This window comes from Lynx rufus, unplaced genomic scaffold, assembly GCF_022079265.1.
Source record: "Lynx rufus isolate CCGP_SWC_20201006 ecotype Redwood Valley unplaced genomic scaffold, mLynRuf1.p SCAF_9, whole genome shotgun sequence".
Lineage (NCBI taxonomy): Eukaryota > Metazoa > Chordata > Mammalia > Carnivora > Felidae > Lynx > Lynx rufus.
This window is the reverse complement of record NW_025814897.1, coordinates 101,737,502-101,752,006: the sequence shown is the minus strand read 5'-3', so window position 1 is coordinate 101,752,006 and position 14,505 is coordinate 101,737,502. Positions and strand designations below refer to the sequence as shown.

Below are 14,505 nucleotides of genomic sequence, written 5' to 3'. Positions count from 1 at the left end.
CAAGTTCAATATGATTTGCCTACAACCTCCAATATGACCTTAGACATAACTTGGAACTTAAATTATCTGGCTATAATATTAATTAATTTATTCGTTCATTTATTCAGTTGGAATGGAGAAGAATACAGGAAGATATAAGAGGAGTTTTGTCCAAAAAAGGAGGAACACAATCAGGTAAAACATTTCTACTTTTTGATGCTATAATTGAACTGGCAGAGCATTAAACAAAGACTTTTGGACCCACCTTTGCAACTGAACTGTATGATATTAAGTGGGAATTTTGCATCGGTTGGTTAAAATTCTCTTCAGAGCATCTTTTACTTCTTTGTTCCTTAAGCTGTAGATCAATGGATTCAGCATAGGGATCACCAAGGTGTAAAACACAGAGGCCATCTTATCAATATCGAAAGTATGGCTGGATTTGGGCTGCAGGTAAATAAACAATAATGTCCCATAGAACACGACCACCACCGTCAAGTGGGAACTACAGGTTGAGAAAGCTTTGTATCTCCCCTCGGTTGAGTTCATTCTGAGGATGGCCACAAGAATAAACATGTAGGATATAAGAACAATCAAGAGGGAAGAGAGCAGATTACAGCCTGAAAAACCTAAAATGATCAATTCTAATTCATGTGTGTCTGAACAGAGCATGGATATGAGAGGAAGGCAGTCACAGTAAAAATAACTGATAATGTTGGAGCCACAGAAGGACAATTTAAATAATTTGATTGTGAGAAAGAGCGACACAAATGTGCTGTAGAAATAAGGAAGAAGGACCAGCGCCCAACGCACCTTCTCTGCCATGATGACCACGTAGAGGAGAGGTTTGCAGATGGCTACGTAGCGATCATAGGCCATTGCTGAAAGAATGAACAGTTCGGTGATGATGAAAATCTCAAAGACTGCCAGCTGGGTGGCACACCAATGGTAGGAAATTGTATTTTTGTGCACCACAAAGTTTACCATCATTTTTGGGCCAATGACAGTGGAGTAACCAAGATCAGTAATTGACAGATGTCTAAGGAAAAAGTACATGGGGGTATTCAGCTTGGAGTCCAAATGGGTCAAGATAACTATGCCCAGATTGCCTGTCACTGTGATCAAATATATGATGAGGAAGATTGCGAGGAGAGGTGCTTGCAGCCCAGGGTTGCTGGTGATCCCCAGGAGAATGAATTCAGTCACCTCAATCACTGCAGAATGATTCTGTTTCTCCATAGGATTCATCTTGGTAACCTGTGTAAGGTACAAAATCACTATGTATTATATTTGAGAGGCTATCTTTTGAAAGAATTTAAAATACTGTGCATGAGATAGAGATATACTCTCTTTACCTTGAAACATAAATGAAAACTCCTCTTCCCCTCAGGCCCAAACTACACACACCTACACTCACGCTGTAGTGCAAATGCCTAACAATCAGCTTTTTTAATTGTAATGTATTATAATGTAAATCTATGAGATTAAGCTTTTGATTGCCAAGGCATTGATTTCAAAAACATCCCTCTCAGATAAGCACGTTGCCAGGTACACAACTAGGGAAAGATCAGACCACCTCACTCATGAAGTCCCCCTTTTGGAAGGCCCTGGGTGACCTAGAGGGCCGACTGCTGGAGGTACCCTGCATTTCCCTTCCCAAGCTTTAATTCCTGCCTCCTAGGTTTTAAATTCACCAATGACGAGCAAACCCATGAAACTGCAGACATCCCATCCTTGACCCCAATCAAGGCAGAACTCCAAGTCCTTTCCCCCACCTCTCTGAGACCAAGAATAGCATGGGTCCCCGGGGCATTCCTAATTGATAGCTTCACTTTGATAGACTGAGACCCACACACAACACATAGTGATGGAAACCTAATTTTTTAATGTTTATTTATATATTTATTTTTAAAAAATATTTTTTAATGTTTTTAATGTTTTATTAAACGTAATGTTTAATGTTTTTATTTTTGAGAGAGAGACAGACAGAGCGTGAGCAGGGGAGGGGCAGAAAGAGAGGGAGACACAGAATCTGAAGCAGGCTCCAGGCTCTGAGCTATCAGCACAGAGTCTGACCTGGGGCTCAAACTCACAAACCCTGAGATCATGACCTGAGCCGAGGTCAGATGCTCAACTGACTGAGCCACCCAGGCACCCCAATGTTTACTTATTTTTGAGAGAGGCAGACAGAGCATGAGCGGGGGAGGGGCAGAGAGAGAGGGGTGGGGAGGAGACCCAGAATCTGAAACAGGCTGCAGGCTCTGAGCTGTCAGCACAGAGCCTGACTTGGGGATCGAACTCAGGAAAGGTGAGCTCATGACCTGAGCTGAAGGCTGATGCTTAACCGACTGAACCACCCGGCACCCCTATATGTCTGCTAAAATTCTGAAGCCCAGAAAACAAACATATACACCTCAACCATAAGCTTTACCTTATTGGCAATGATCATATCTGTTTAAAATAACAAGACATTAAAAAAACTTTTCAAATGGTTGACGGAGTGATGCAAAAGGTGATGTTCAGGAAACCTTTGACATTAAATATATATTTCAATATTGTCACATTACTGCTCAGTCTATCTACCCTCTACAAAATCTAATGCTGTACTATATTAATTTCAGAATATTGTTATTTGTATCATGTCCACGTTTGCCACATCTGGTATTTCTGCCTGGCGAATCACTTATACTAACGATCCTCCAATCATACACTCCTTTTGCACTAAAAGGGATTTGGCCAATCTAATTATGAATTCTTCATGGAGATACATCTAAAGAGGCCCAGTGGAAAGAAGAATACAAATGGATATCAAACACTGATGGAGAACTCATTACGTGCCCGACACTTTTCTGAGCACTTTACATAGATTAACTCATATGATGCATACAGTAATTCTAGGAAATCGATGGTAGGACCGTATCCATGTGAACGTCAAGGAAATGACTTAACTAAGGTCACTCAGATAATAAGTGGTGGGGTCAAAATTAAAAAAAAAAGTTATTTTGTCTTCAGAATATATTCTTAGAAACACGATAGGAGTCTTTCTCTCTATTAAGGTCACCCTGAGTCGGTAGGAAATGAATAGTTGAACAAGAGGAACATGAGGTAAATAAGGATACAGGAAGATTCTTGTTAAAACAAACGACAAAAGCAGTTAAGTTATTTGACAACAAAGGTGATCTAATAGCACAGCTCAGAGTACCAGAGAGTATATAATAGATCTCTCCTACACATTAATCCTATTGATGGCAGAAAAGTATATTGCAAAGGAAAAAGCAATTTTGCAGAGCATAATGCCCTTCAAGACTTTGGTAATGACCTAGTTTAAGCTGTACGCCCTGACATTTTCCAAGACCAGTGTTTTCTACTTACCTTACTGGAGAATCAACTTTGACTTCCTATTGTTTTAATCCTCACTGGTTGCTGCAGAATGTATTTAAACATTTCCCTGCCCCCTTGAGACTCATTCTGTTAAAGTTTTAATCCGACTCCAGAATTAAAAAAAAAAAAATGCATGTAATTACTTGAGTGAGAGTACCATGGGTCTCTGAAATTATTCCTGGAGTATCCCATTGAGAAAGATCAGAAGTGTCTTGTATGGGTGTCTAACTGAATAAATTATACAATATCATTAAACACTGGGAATCATAAATATGCTCAGCATTTCAGTTCATGCACATATTAGTCATATTACACACATACTCTCTCTCTCTTTCTCTCTCTCACACACACACACACACACACACACACAACTATGCAAGGGTAAATGAAAGAATGACTTCCTATAAAAAGATAATGCGATATTGGGTAGTACAGCATCCATTATCCAAAGATACTTTTACTAGATATATAATTACAGGCTAACATAAGGCAATGTTTTGCGACTTATATTGTTTCTGCCAATGTATCAATGGTAAATCTTTTCTTTCCCTGTTCATGAAATATCTTTCATCTCTGTTTTTAAGGATTTCTCATTATCATTGGGTTTTGGAAATTTGATTGTAATGTGGGTATACTTTCCTTTCTGTTTACCCTGCTTAGAATATTTTTAGCTTCTTAAATCTTTGGGATTCTAGTTAATGTTTTTTAATGAATTTGGAAAAAAAAAACATTTTGGCCAACATCTCTTGCAATGGTTTTTCTGTTCCACATTCTCTCTTTTTTCTACTTAGACCTACATTTAAATGTATAGTATACAGCTTATTATTGTTCTGGAGATCACTTAGACAATTTTCAAAGTGTTTATTTAATTTTTGTTTTCCCTCTGGCTTCATTTTGGGTAGCCTCTATTGTGATATGCTTAAGTGAAGTTATTTCTTTTTCAGCTGTTACTTTCATCCAATTTATGTGTGTTTGTGTGTAATATTGTATTTTAATTTATAGAAGTTCCCTTAAGTCATCTTTAAATCTTTCATTTGTGTCCTCAAAAGGTGAGTGTTTTTATTAAATTTGTCAATACATTGAGCATATGTTTTCATATGTTTAATATGTTATAAAGTCCTTGCCTGGTAATTCTATCATCACTGTCATTTTAGAACCTATTTTAATTATTTCCTGGGTAGGATCACATGTTTCTTTCTTCACATGCCTTCACTTATATCTAGTACTTGTGATTGGATGCTGAATATTGTGAATTGTCTGTTAATGAAGACTATATATTTTTTATCTTCCTAAGATAATGCTAAGTTATAAACACTGTTAAACAATGTTCATAATGTTGTAAACAAGTATTACTTGGCTTTTTTTGAGATTTGTTTTCAAACTATATGAACAGGAATCTGAAGTAGTTTTTACCTCAGATCTCTACTGGATGCCTAGGTGTTAAACATGGATTCTACACTCTGGCTTTCGGAAATTTTCATGTCTTCCTGCCTTATGTGACCCTGGAATTGTTCAGCTCATAATTCCATGCTCATTCTTTTAATCACTTGTGTACTTTCACTATAAACATTCCTAAGTTAGTGTTGAGCCATAAACTCAAGAAGACCTTGTAATGTAATTACTTTAAATGTAAATAAATTCAATTCTCCAAAGGTAGGAATTGGGGGAATTGATTTTTAAGAAATCATGATCCAACTATACATTATCTTCAAAAGATTCACTTTGTTTATACTTTGTTGTGGGTTCAGAAAATACAGAGTAAATAAGATTGCGAAGATACCTACCCCTTATCCCCTTTGCCCCCCCCAAAAAAAAAACTTGAAAGAAACAAACACACATTTAGTTTACTGATGCAGCATTTAATAAGTTTTCCAGTGGGAATAATGTAAAGTTCTATGGGATAACTAAAATAAACTTTGACTCAAAAGCAAGGAATGTTTTGGGTTGAGTGCATTTAATTAAGATCCAAAATATGAACTGAATATATGTAAGTATATTGGTTAAATAGAAGAGATTGCTTTGTACATAATTAGTCTTTGTTCTGGAGTCAAAAGGAATTAGATACATTATCAAGTGACATTTGCCTTTATCATTGTTTATTAGAACATTATTCCATATTGAATATTAGATACAAAGTTTGTGCTGATTCTTAAAGACCCTGCGGAAGGCAATTTTTACCTCTTTGTTTCTTAAGCTGTAGATCAAGGGGTTTAGCATGGGGATCACTAATGTGTAAAACACAGAAGCCATTTTATCAGTATCAAAGGAGTGGGCAGATTTGGGCTGCATGTACATAAATAGTAGAGATCCATAGAACACAATCACCACTGTCAAATGAGACCCACACGTGGAGAAAGCTTTTTTCCTACCCTCTGCAGAATGCATTTGAAATATGGATATCAGAATTAGTATGTAAGACACGAGGACTACCAGCAGGGAAGAGATCAAATTAAATGCTGAAAATAGTATGATCAACAATTCTATTTCTTGTGCATTTGAGCAGAGCATAAGTAACAAGGCAACATCATCACAGTAGAAATGACTGATGACATTAGAACCACAGAAGGTCAATGTAAAAATTTTAATAGTGAACATTAGAGCCTGAAAGGTACTGTAGAGGTATGGAATGCCCACTAGCATGTGACAAAGTCTCTGTGACATAATAACATTGTAGAGCAGAGGGTTACAGATGGCCAAATAGCGGTCATAGGCCATGGCCGACAAGATGAAAAATTCACTAATGATGAACATAAGGAAGAAAGCCAACTGTGTGGCACATGCATAATAAGAAATGGCATTTTGATCCACAACAAAATTTACAAGCATCTTGGGACAAATGACAGTAGAATTACCAAGATCAATGAAAGCCAGATGTTTGATAAAAAAATACATAGGTGTATGTAGGCGGGAGTCCACCTGGGTCAAGATGATCATGCCCAGGTTGCCCACCACTGTGACTGTATAGATGATGAGGAAGACCCCAAAAAGGGGAACCTGTAGCTCAGGCTGCCTTGTGACTCCCATCAGAATGAACTCCGTCTGTGATGTTAGATTCTGTTGGCCCATGTACTCCAGTTAGCTCTTCTGGGAAGACACAGAGAGGTTGCTATTAGCTTTCATGTAGTTCATTTAAATAAATTACAATATTTGTAGACACAATGTAAATATTTCTTTTTAGTGGGGATAGAAGAAGAATTTCCACATCTTATTTTGAAACTAAAACAAATGATAGAATTCTCTACTTCTCAGCGAGAGATCCACATGAAACAAATGTACTGGGATAGCTGATTAAACTTTAAATAGAGCCAACAATATTTGAAACTTACCCATTGATTTTTAAAAAGCCATACAAGATTGGCAAAGATATTGGTGTAGGAGGATGCTGGGCTCACTGCGTCCTACTGATCACTTAGATTCCACCCACATTGGCCTAGATAACTCAGAAAACCACCAGGAGACTAGCAGAACGGAATCTCTGGAGCCAAGTGTAGACAAGAGGCCTACCGAAGAGGGTAGGAAGGGCAGAAAGGTGGTGAGTGTTACACGGACTGGCGGGAGGGAGCTAGGGCAGTGGAGGGGCATCCCACTGGACAAGGCAGAGCCCCTGAAGTCTGGTTTGCAGAGAGAAGAGTCTGGATTCTGTGAGTTATGACAGCCAGCGGGACTTAACATCTGGAATGTTAAAAGTCAACAGCTCTGCTCTCAGAGAGTGGGGAGGGTGAGAGGACACCGGCAGGGAGAGTTGTTGAGCCCCAGAAGGACAGAACTCATCAGGGGAACAAAGGCACTGGCAAGTGCCATTTCCCTATCCCATCCCCCAACCGTAATTCTAAAGGGAACCAGTTCCCGTCACCAAACTTGCTTGCACCCTGCAAACGCCCAATGCTGTGCTTCTGTGGATCCATGCCTCCGATGGGCATGCCTCCCTCCCAGTGCTGCAGGGTCCCTCCCACAGAGGACCACAAAGGGCAAATCTAGCTAAGCCTGCCCCACCCTCCCCTGTGAAACTTGTGGATCCACCCAGTCTAATATGCCCTTGGCCAAATCCCATCTAAACAGCACCACAAGCCTGGCAGTGTGCAAGCAGCCCAGACAGGGGCCACACCACTCCACAGTGAGTCCTGCCCCTGGGAGAGGGGAAAATAAGGTACACACCAGTCTGACAGTGGCCCCAGTGGTGGGCTAGGGGCAGACATCAGGTCTGACTGCAGCCCCACTCACCAACTCAAGTTACTCCAGACAGCACAGGGAAAGTTCCCTTCAAGTTGGAGCTACCACAGGGACTACCCAAAGGACAAAAAGGAAGAATTATCCTCAGAAGAAACTCCAGGAAGTAGCAACAGCTAAAAAATTGATCAAAACTGATTTAAGAAATATAACAGAACAAGAACTTAGAATAATAGTCATAAAATTAATCGCTGGGCTTGAAAAAAAGTATAGAGAACAGCAGAGAATCTATTGCTACAGAGATCAGGGGACTAAAAAATAGTCATGAGGAATTAAAAAATGCTATAAATGAGGTGCAAAATAAAATGGAGGCGGCCATAGCACGGATTGAAGAGGCAGAGGAGAGAATAGGTGAATTAGAAGATAAAATTATGGAAAAAGGGGAAGCTGAGAAAAAGAGAGATAAAAAAATCCAGGAGTATGAGGGGAGAATTAGAGAACTAAGTGATGCAATCAAACAGAATAATATCCGTATCATAGGAATTCCAGAAGAAGAAGAAGAGAGGGAAAGGGGCTGAAGGTGTACTTGAACAAATCATAGCTGAGAAGTTCCTGATCTGGGGAAGGAAACAGGCATTGATATCCAAGAGGGAACAGAGAACTCCCTTCAGACGTAACTTGAATTGATCTTCTGCATGACATATCAGGGTGAAACTGGCAAAATACAATGATAAAGAGAGAATTCTGAAAGCACTAGGGATAAACAGGCCCTAACATACAAAGGTAGACACATAAGAGGAGTGGCAGACCTATCTACTGAAACTTGGCAGGCCAGAAAGGAATGGCAGGAAATCTTCAATGTGATGAACAGGAAAAATATGCAGCCAAGAATCTTTTACCCAGCAAGTTTGTCATTCAGAATAGAAGTAGAGATAAAGGTTCTCCCAAACAAGCAAAAACTGAAGGAATTCATCACCAGTAAACCAGCCCTACAAGAGATCCTAAAGGGGACTCTGTCAGTGAATTGTTGCAAGGACTACAAAGTACCAGAGACATCACTACAAGCATGAAACCTACAGACATCACAATGACTCTAAACCCATATCTTTCTATAATAACACTGAATGTAAATGAACTAAATGCGCCAACCAAAAGACATAGGGTATCAGAATGGATAAAAAAAAAACAAGACCAATCTACTTGCTGTCTACAAGAGTCTCATTTTAGGCCTGAGGACACCTTCAGATTGAAAGTGAGGGGATGGAGAACTATCTATCATGCTACTGGAAGTCAAAAGAAAGCTGGAGTAGCCATACTTATATCAAACTAGACTTTAAATTAAAGGCTGTAACAAGAGATGAAGAAGGGCATTATATAATAATTACAGTGTCTATCCATCAGGAAGAGCTAACAATTTTAAATGTCTATGCGCCGAATACGGGAGTCCCCAAATATATAAAACAATTACTCACAAACATAAGCAACCTCGTTGATAAGAATGTGGTAACTGCAGGGGACTTTAATACCCCACTTACAACAATGGATAGATCATCTAGACACAGGATCAATAAAGAAACCAGGGCCCTGAATGATACATTGGATCAGATGGACTTGACAGATATATTTAGAACTCTGCATCCCAAAGCAACAGAATATACTTTCTTCTCGAGTGCACATGGAACATCCTCCAAGATAGATCACATACTGGGTCACAAAGCAGCCCTTCATAAGTATAAAAGAATTGAGATCATACCATGCACACTTTCAGACCACAATGCTATGAAACTTGAAATCAACCACAGGAAAAAGTCTGGAAAACCTCCAAAAGCATGGAGGTTAAAGAACACCCTACTAAACAATGAATGGGTCAACCAGGTAATTAGAGAAGAAATTAAACAATATATGGAAAACATGAAAATGAAAATACAACAATCCAAATGCTTTGGGATGCAGCAAAGGCAGTCCTGAGTGGAAAATACATCACAATCCAGGCTTTTCTCAAGAAACAAGAAAAATCCCAAATACAAAATCTAACAGCACACCTAAAGGAAATAGAAGCAGAACAGCAAAGACACCCCAAGCCCAGCAGAAGAAGAGAAATAATAAAGATCAGAGCAGAAATAAACAATATAGAATCTAAAAAAACTGTAGAGCAGATCAACAAAACCAAGAGTTGGTTTTTTGAAAAAATAGACAAAATAGATAAACCTCTAGCCAGGCTTCTCAAAAAGAAAAGGGAGATGACCCAAACAGATAAAATCATGAATGAAAATGGAATTATTACAACCAATCCCTCAGAAATACAAGCAATTATCAGGGAATACTATGAAAAATTATATGCCAACAAACTGGACAACCTGGAAGAAATAGACAAATTCCTAAACACCCACACACTTCCAAAACTCAAATAGAAAGAAATAGAAAATTTGAACAGACCCATCACCAGTGAAGAAATTGAATCAGTTGCCAAAAATCTCCCAACAAATAAGAGTCCAGGACCAGATGGCTTCCCTGCAGAATTAGAGCAGACATTTAAAGCAGAGATAATACCTATCCTTCTCAAGCTTTTCCAAGAAATAGAAAGGGAAGGAAAACTTCCAGACTCATTCTATGATGCAAGCATACTTTGATTCCCAAACCAGACAGAGATCCAGCAAAAAGAGAGAACTAAAGGCCAATATCTCTGATGAACATGGATGCAAAAATTCTCAACAAGATACTAACAAATCAAATTCAACAGCATATAAAAAGAATTATTCACCATGATCAAGTGGGATTCATCCCTGGGCTGCAGTGCTGGTTCAATATTTGCAAATCAATCAATGTGATATATCACCTTAACAAAAGAAAAGATAAGAACCATATGATCCTGTCAATCAATGCAGAAAAAGCATTTGACAAAATTCAGCATCACTTCTTAATAAAACTCTCAAGAAAGTTGGGATAGAAGGAACATACTTAAACATCATAAAAGCCATTTATGAGAAGCCCATAGCTAATATCATCCTCAATGGGGAAAAACTGAGAGCTTTCCTCCTGAGATCCGGAACATGACAGGGATGTCCACTCTCACCGCTGTTGTTTACCATGGTGTTGGAGGTTCTAGCATCAGCAATAAGACAACAAAAGGAAATCAAAGGCATTAAAGTTGGCAAAGATGAAATCAGGCTTTCACTTTTTGCAGATAACATGATATTATACATGGAAAACCAAATAGACTCCACCAATAGTTTCCTAGAACTGATACATAAATTCAGCAAAGTTGCAGGATACAAAATCAATGTACAGAAATCAGTTGCATTCTTATACACTAATAATGAAGCAACAGAAAGACAAATAAAGAAACTGATCCCATTCACAGTTGCACCAAGAATCATAAAATACCTAGGAATAAACCTAACCAAAGATGTAAAAGATCTGTATGCTGAAAACTATAGAAAGCTTATGAAGGAAATTGAAGAAGATATAAAGAAATGGGAAAACATTCTGTGCTCATAGATTGGAAGAATAAATATTGTTAAAATGTCAATACTACCCAAAGCTATCTACACATTCAATGCAATCCTAGTCAAAATTGCACCAGCATTCTTCTCGAACCTAGAACAAGCAATCCTAAAATTTGTATGGAACCACAAAAGTCCCCGAATAGCCAAAGTAATATTGAAGAAGACCAAAGCAGGAGGCATCACAATCCCAGACTTTAGCCTCTACTACAAAGCTGTAATCATCAAGACAGCATGGTATTGGCACAAAAACAGACACATAGACCAACGGAATAGAATAGAGACTCCAGAATTGGACCCACAAAAGTATGGCCAAACTAATCTTTGACAAAGCAGGAAAGAACATCCAATGGAAAAAAGACAGTCTCTTTAACAAATGGTGCTAGGAGAACTGGACAGCAACATGCAGAAGAATGAAACTAGACCACTTTCTTACACCATTCACAAAAATAAACTCAAAATGGATGAAGGACCTGAATGTGAGACCGGAAACCATCAAAACCCTAGAGGAGAAAGTGGGAAAAATCCTCTCTGACCTTAGCTTCAGCAATTTCTTACTTGACACATCTTCAAAGGCAAGGGAATTAAAAGCAAAAATGAACTATTGGGACCTCATGAAGATAAAAAGTTTCTGCACAGCAAAGGAAACAATCAACAAAACAAAAAGGCAACCAACGGAATGGGAAAAGATATTTGCAAATAACATATCAGACAGAGGGCTAGTATCCAAAACCTATAAAGAACTCAGCAAACTCCACACCCAAAAACCAATTAATCCAGTGAAGAAATGGGCAGAAAATATGAATAGACACTTCTTTAATGAAGACATCCAGATGGCCAACAGGCACATGAAAAGATGCTCAATGTCACTCCTCATCAGGGAAATACAAATTAAAACCACACTCAGATATCACCTCACACCGGTCAGAGTGGCTAAAATGAACAAATCAGGAGACTATAGGTGCTGGCGAGGATGTGGAGAAATGGGTACCCTCCAGCACTGTTGGTGGGAATGCAAATTGGTGCAGTTGCTCTGGAAAACAGTGTGGAGGTTCCTCAAAAAGGTAAAAATAGACCTACCCTATGACCCAGCAATAGCCCTGCTAGGAATCTACCCAAGGGATACAGGAGCGCTGATGCATAGGGGCACTTGTTCCCCAATGTTTATAGCAGCACTCTCAACAATAGCCAAATCATGGAAAGAGCCGAAATGTCCATCAACTGATGAATGGATAAAGAAATTGTGGTTTATATACACAATGGAGTACTACGTGGCAATGAGAAAGAATGAAATATGGCCCTTTGTAGCAACGTGGATGGAACTGGAGAGTGTAATGCTAAGTGAAATAAGCCATACAGAGAAAGACAGATACCATATGGTTTCACTCTTATGTGGATTCTGAGAAACTTAACAGAAACCCATGGGGGTGGGGAAGGAAAAAAAAAAGGAGGTTAGAGTGGGAGAAAGCAAATGCATAAGAGACTCTTAAAAACTGAGAACAAACTGAGGGTTGATGGGGGGTGCGAGGGAGGGGAGGGTGGGTGATGGGCATTGAGGAGGGCACCTTTTGGGATGAGCACTGGGTGTTGTATGGAAACCAATTTGACAATAAATTTTATATTTAAAAAATGAAATAAAATAAAAGTCTATTCATAAAAAAAGTAAAAAGCCATATAAGCATTAATATAGATTTATTAGACTTTATTTCATCTACACAATGGTATCAATTTTCCTTTTGTACACTTCCATTTTTGTATGATACTTCCAGTGAAATTTTGATCTTCTTAATGAAAGAAGCAGAAATAACCTGGAGGCAATGCAGTTTAAGATTTAGGTTCCTCATTTGCATTTTCAAGGCCATGAATGAGGCTTTAGGCATGAACTAACAAAGTAATATATCTTTGTAAATGTTGCAAATGTAAAATATTTTAACCTTGATCAATTAAGCTCATTTTCTCTCTCCATTCTAACTTCTCCATCATCCTTCAGCTAATGTCAAGATAGTTTGTCATGTCTGAGGACATTTGTGGGATCCAGTTAAAGAGAGGTTGAGTAAACAATACTTTATTTGATGGTTACTGAATATATTTATATGGTTCAAAATCAATGATATTTATCACTGAAAAGTGCCATCCATTTGGTGTAAGAACAGCTGTTAAGAACACTCCTACCACCCAATATGCTGAGATGTATGTCATTAATAAGAACATATTTATGGATATTATGATGCTTTTTTTTGGAAAAACAGAGAGAGACAGAGACAGAGACAGAGACAGAGACAGCATGAGTGAGGGAGGTGGAGGGGCAGAGAGAGAGAGGGAGAGAGAGAATCCTAAGCAGGCTCTGCATTGTCAGTACAGAGCCCTCGTGGGACTCAAACTCACAAACCCTGACATCATGACCTGAGCCAAAATCAGGCTTACCTGACTGAGCCACCCAGGCACCCCAAGATTTTATGATGCTTTTGATTATTAGTTTTAGAGCTGAACTTTAAGATTATGTTTCCATTGTAAATAAATATTCACATTTACATTGCAACTTACATGCATAGTTTTATTTCTTCTCCTTTAATTTCTTTTTAATTTTTTTAACGTTTATTTATTTTTGAGACAGAGAGAGACAGAGCATGAACGGGGGAGAGTCAGAGAGAGAGAGGGAGACACAGAATCTGAAACAGGCTCCAGGCTCTGAGCTGTCAGCACAGAGCCCGACGTGGGGCTTGAACTCACGAACCGCGAGATCATGACCTGAGCCGAAGTCAGACGCTTAACCGACTGAGCCACCCAGGCGCCCCCTCTTTTAATTTTTTTTTTTAACATTCATTTATTTTTGAGAGAGAGAGAGAGGGAGTACAAGCAGGGAAAGGTCAGAGAGAGGGAGACAGAGGATTGGGAACAGGCTCCAAGCTGTCAGCACAGAGCCCATTGTGGTATTTGAACTCACAAATCATGGCATCATGACCTGAGCTGAAGTCAAGAGTCTGCCGCTTAACTGACTGAGCGACCCAGGCTCCCCTATTTCTTCTTCTTCTTTTTTTTTTTTTTAAAGAACGATCTCAAATAAGGATAAGCCTCAAAATGCACAAGGTTTGGATGCACTCCTGCTAAAATATACAGTTTATATCAATATTCAGGGATTTTGAATATTGAATTTTACATACTATATTTCCTCTGCTTTGCTTATTTATATGCATAGATTGATTCTTCCACTGTGGATATGATAAGGTCTATAAAACATTTAACATATTTATTTGAGTGTTTATTATGTCAGTTTATTTCTCAAATTCCACAATGGGATATACGTAGGGCACAACACTGTGATTTGCAAATATTTCTCTGATAAGTGTCGCCTTCATTTCATAAAATTTACATTGGAAGTCAGTGAAACAAAGTGATTGAAGACAGTGAAACTGCTTTAGCTCAATCCACCTGGATTCCTTCCTTTCCCACTGTTTTTCAGTGAACATTCGGAACT

The 14,505-nt window shown here is 38.7% G+C and overlaps 2 protein-coding genes across 2 annotated transcripts; both read right to left on the bottom strand.

The window, feature by feature from the left end:
• Positions 1-267: 267 nt before the first annotated feature.
• Positions 268-1,227, bottom strand: LOC124505546 (olfactory receptor 8K1). The gene has a single exon (XM_047071515.1). The coding sequence runs from the start codon at positions 1,225-1,227 to the stop codon at positions 268-270; it is 960 nt and encodes a 319-aa protein (XP_046927471.1).
• A 4,257-nt stretch (positions 1,228-5,484) lies between these two features.
• LOC124505463 (olfactory receptor 8K5) lies at positions 5,485-6,429 on the bottom strand. Its single transcript, XM_047071418.1, has one exon. It carries the CDS (start codon positions 6,424-6,426, stop codon positions 5,485-5,487), a length of 942 nt encoding a protein of 313 aa, XP_046927374.1. The 5' UTR covers positions 6,427-6,429.
• Positions 6,430-14,505: the final 8,076 nt, after the last annotated feature.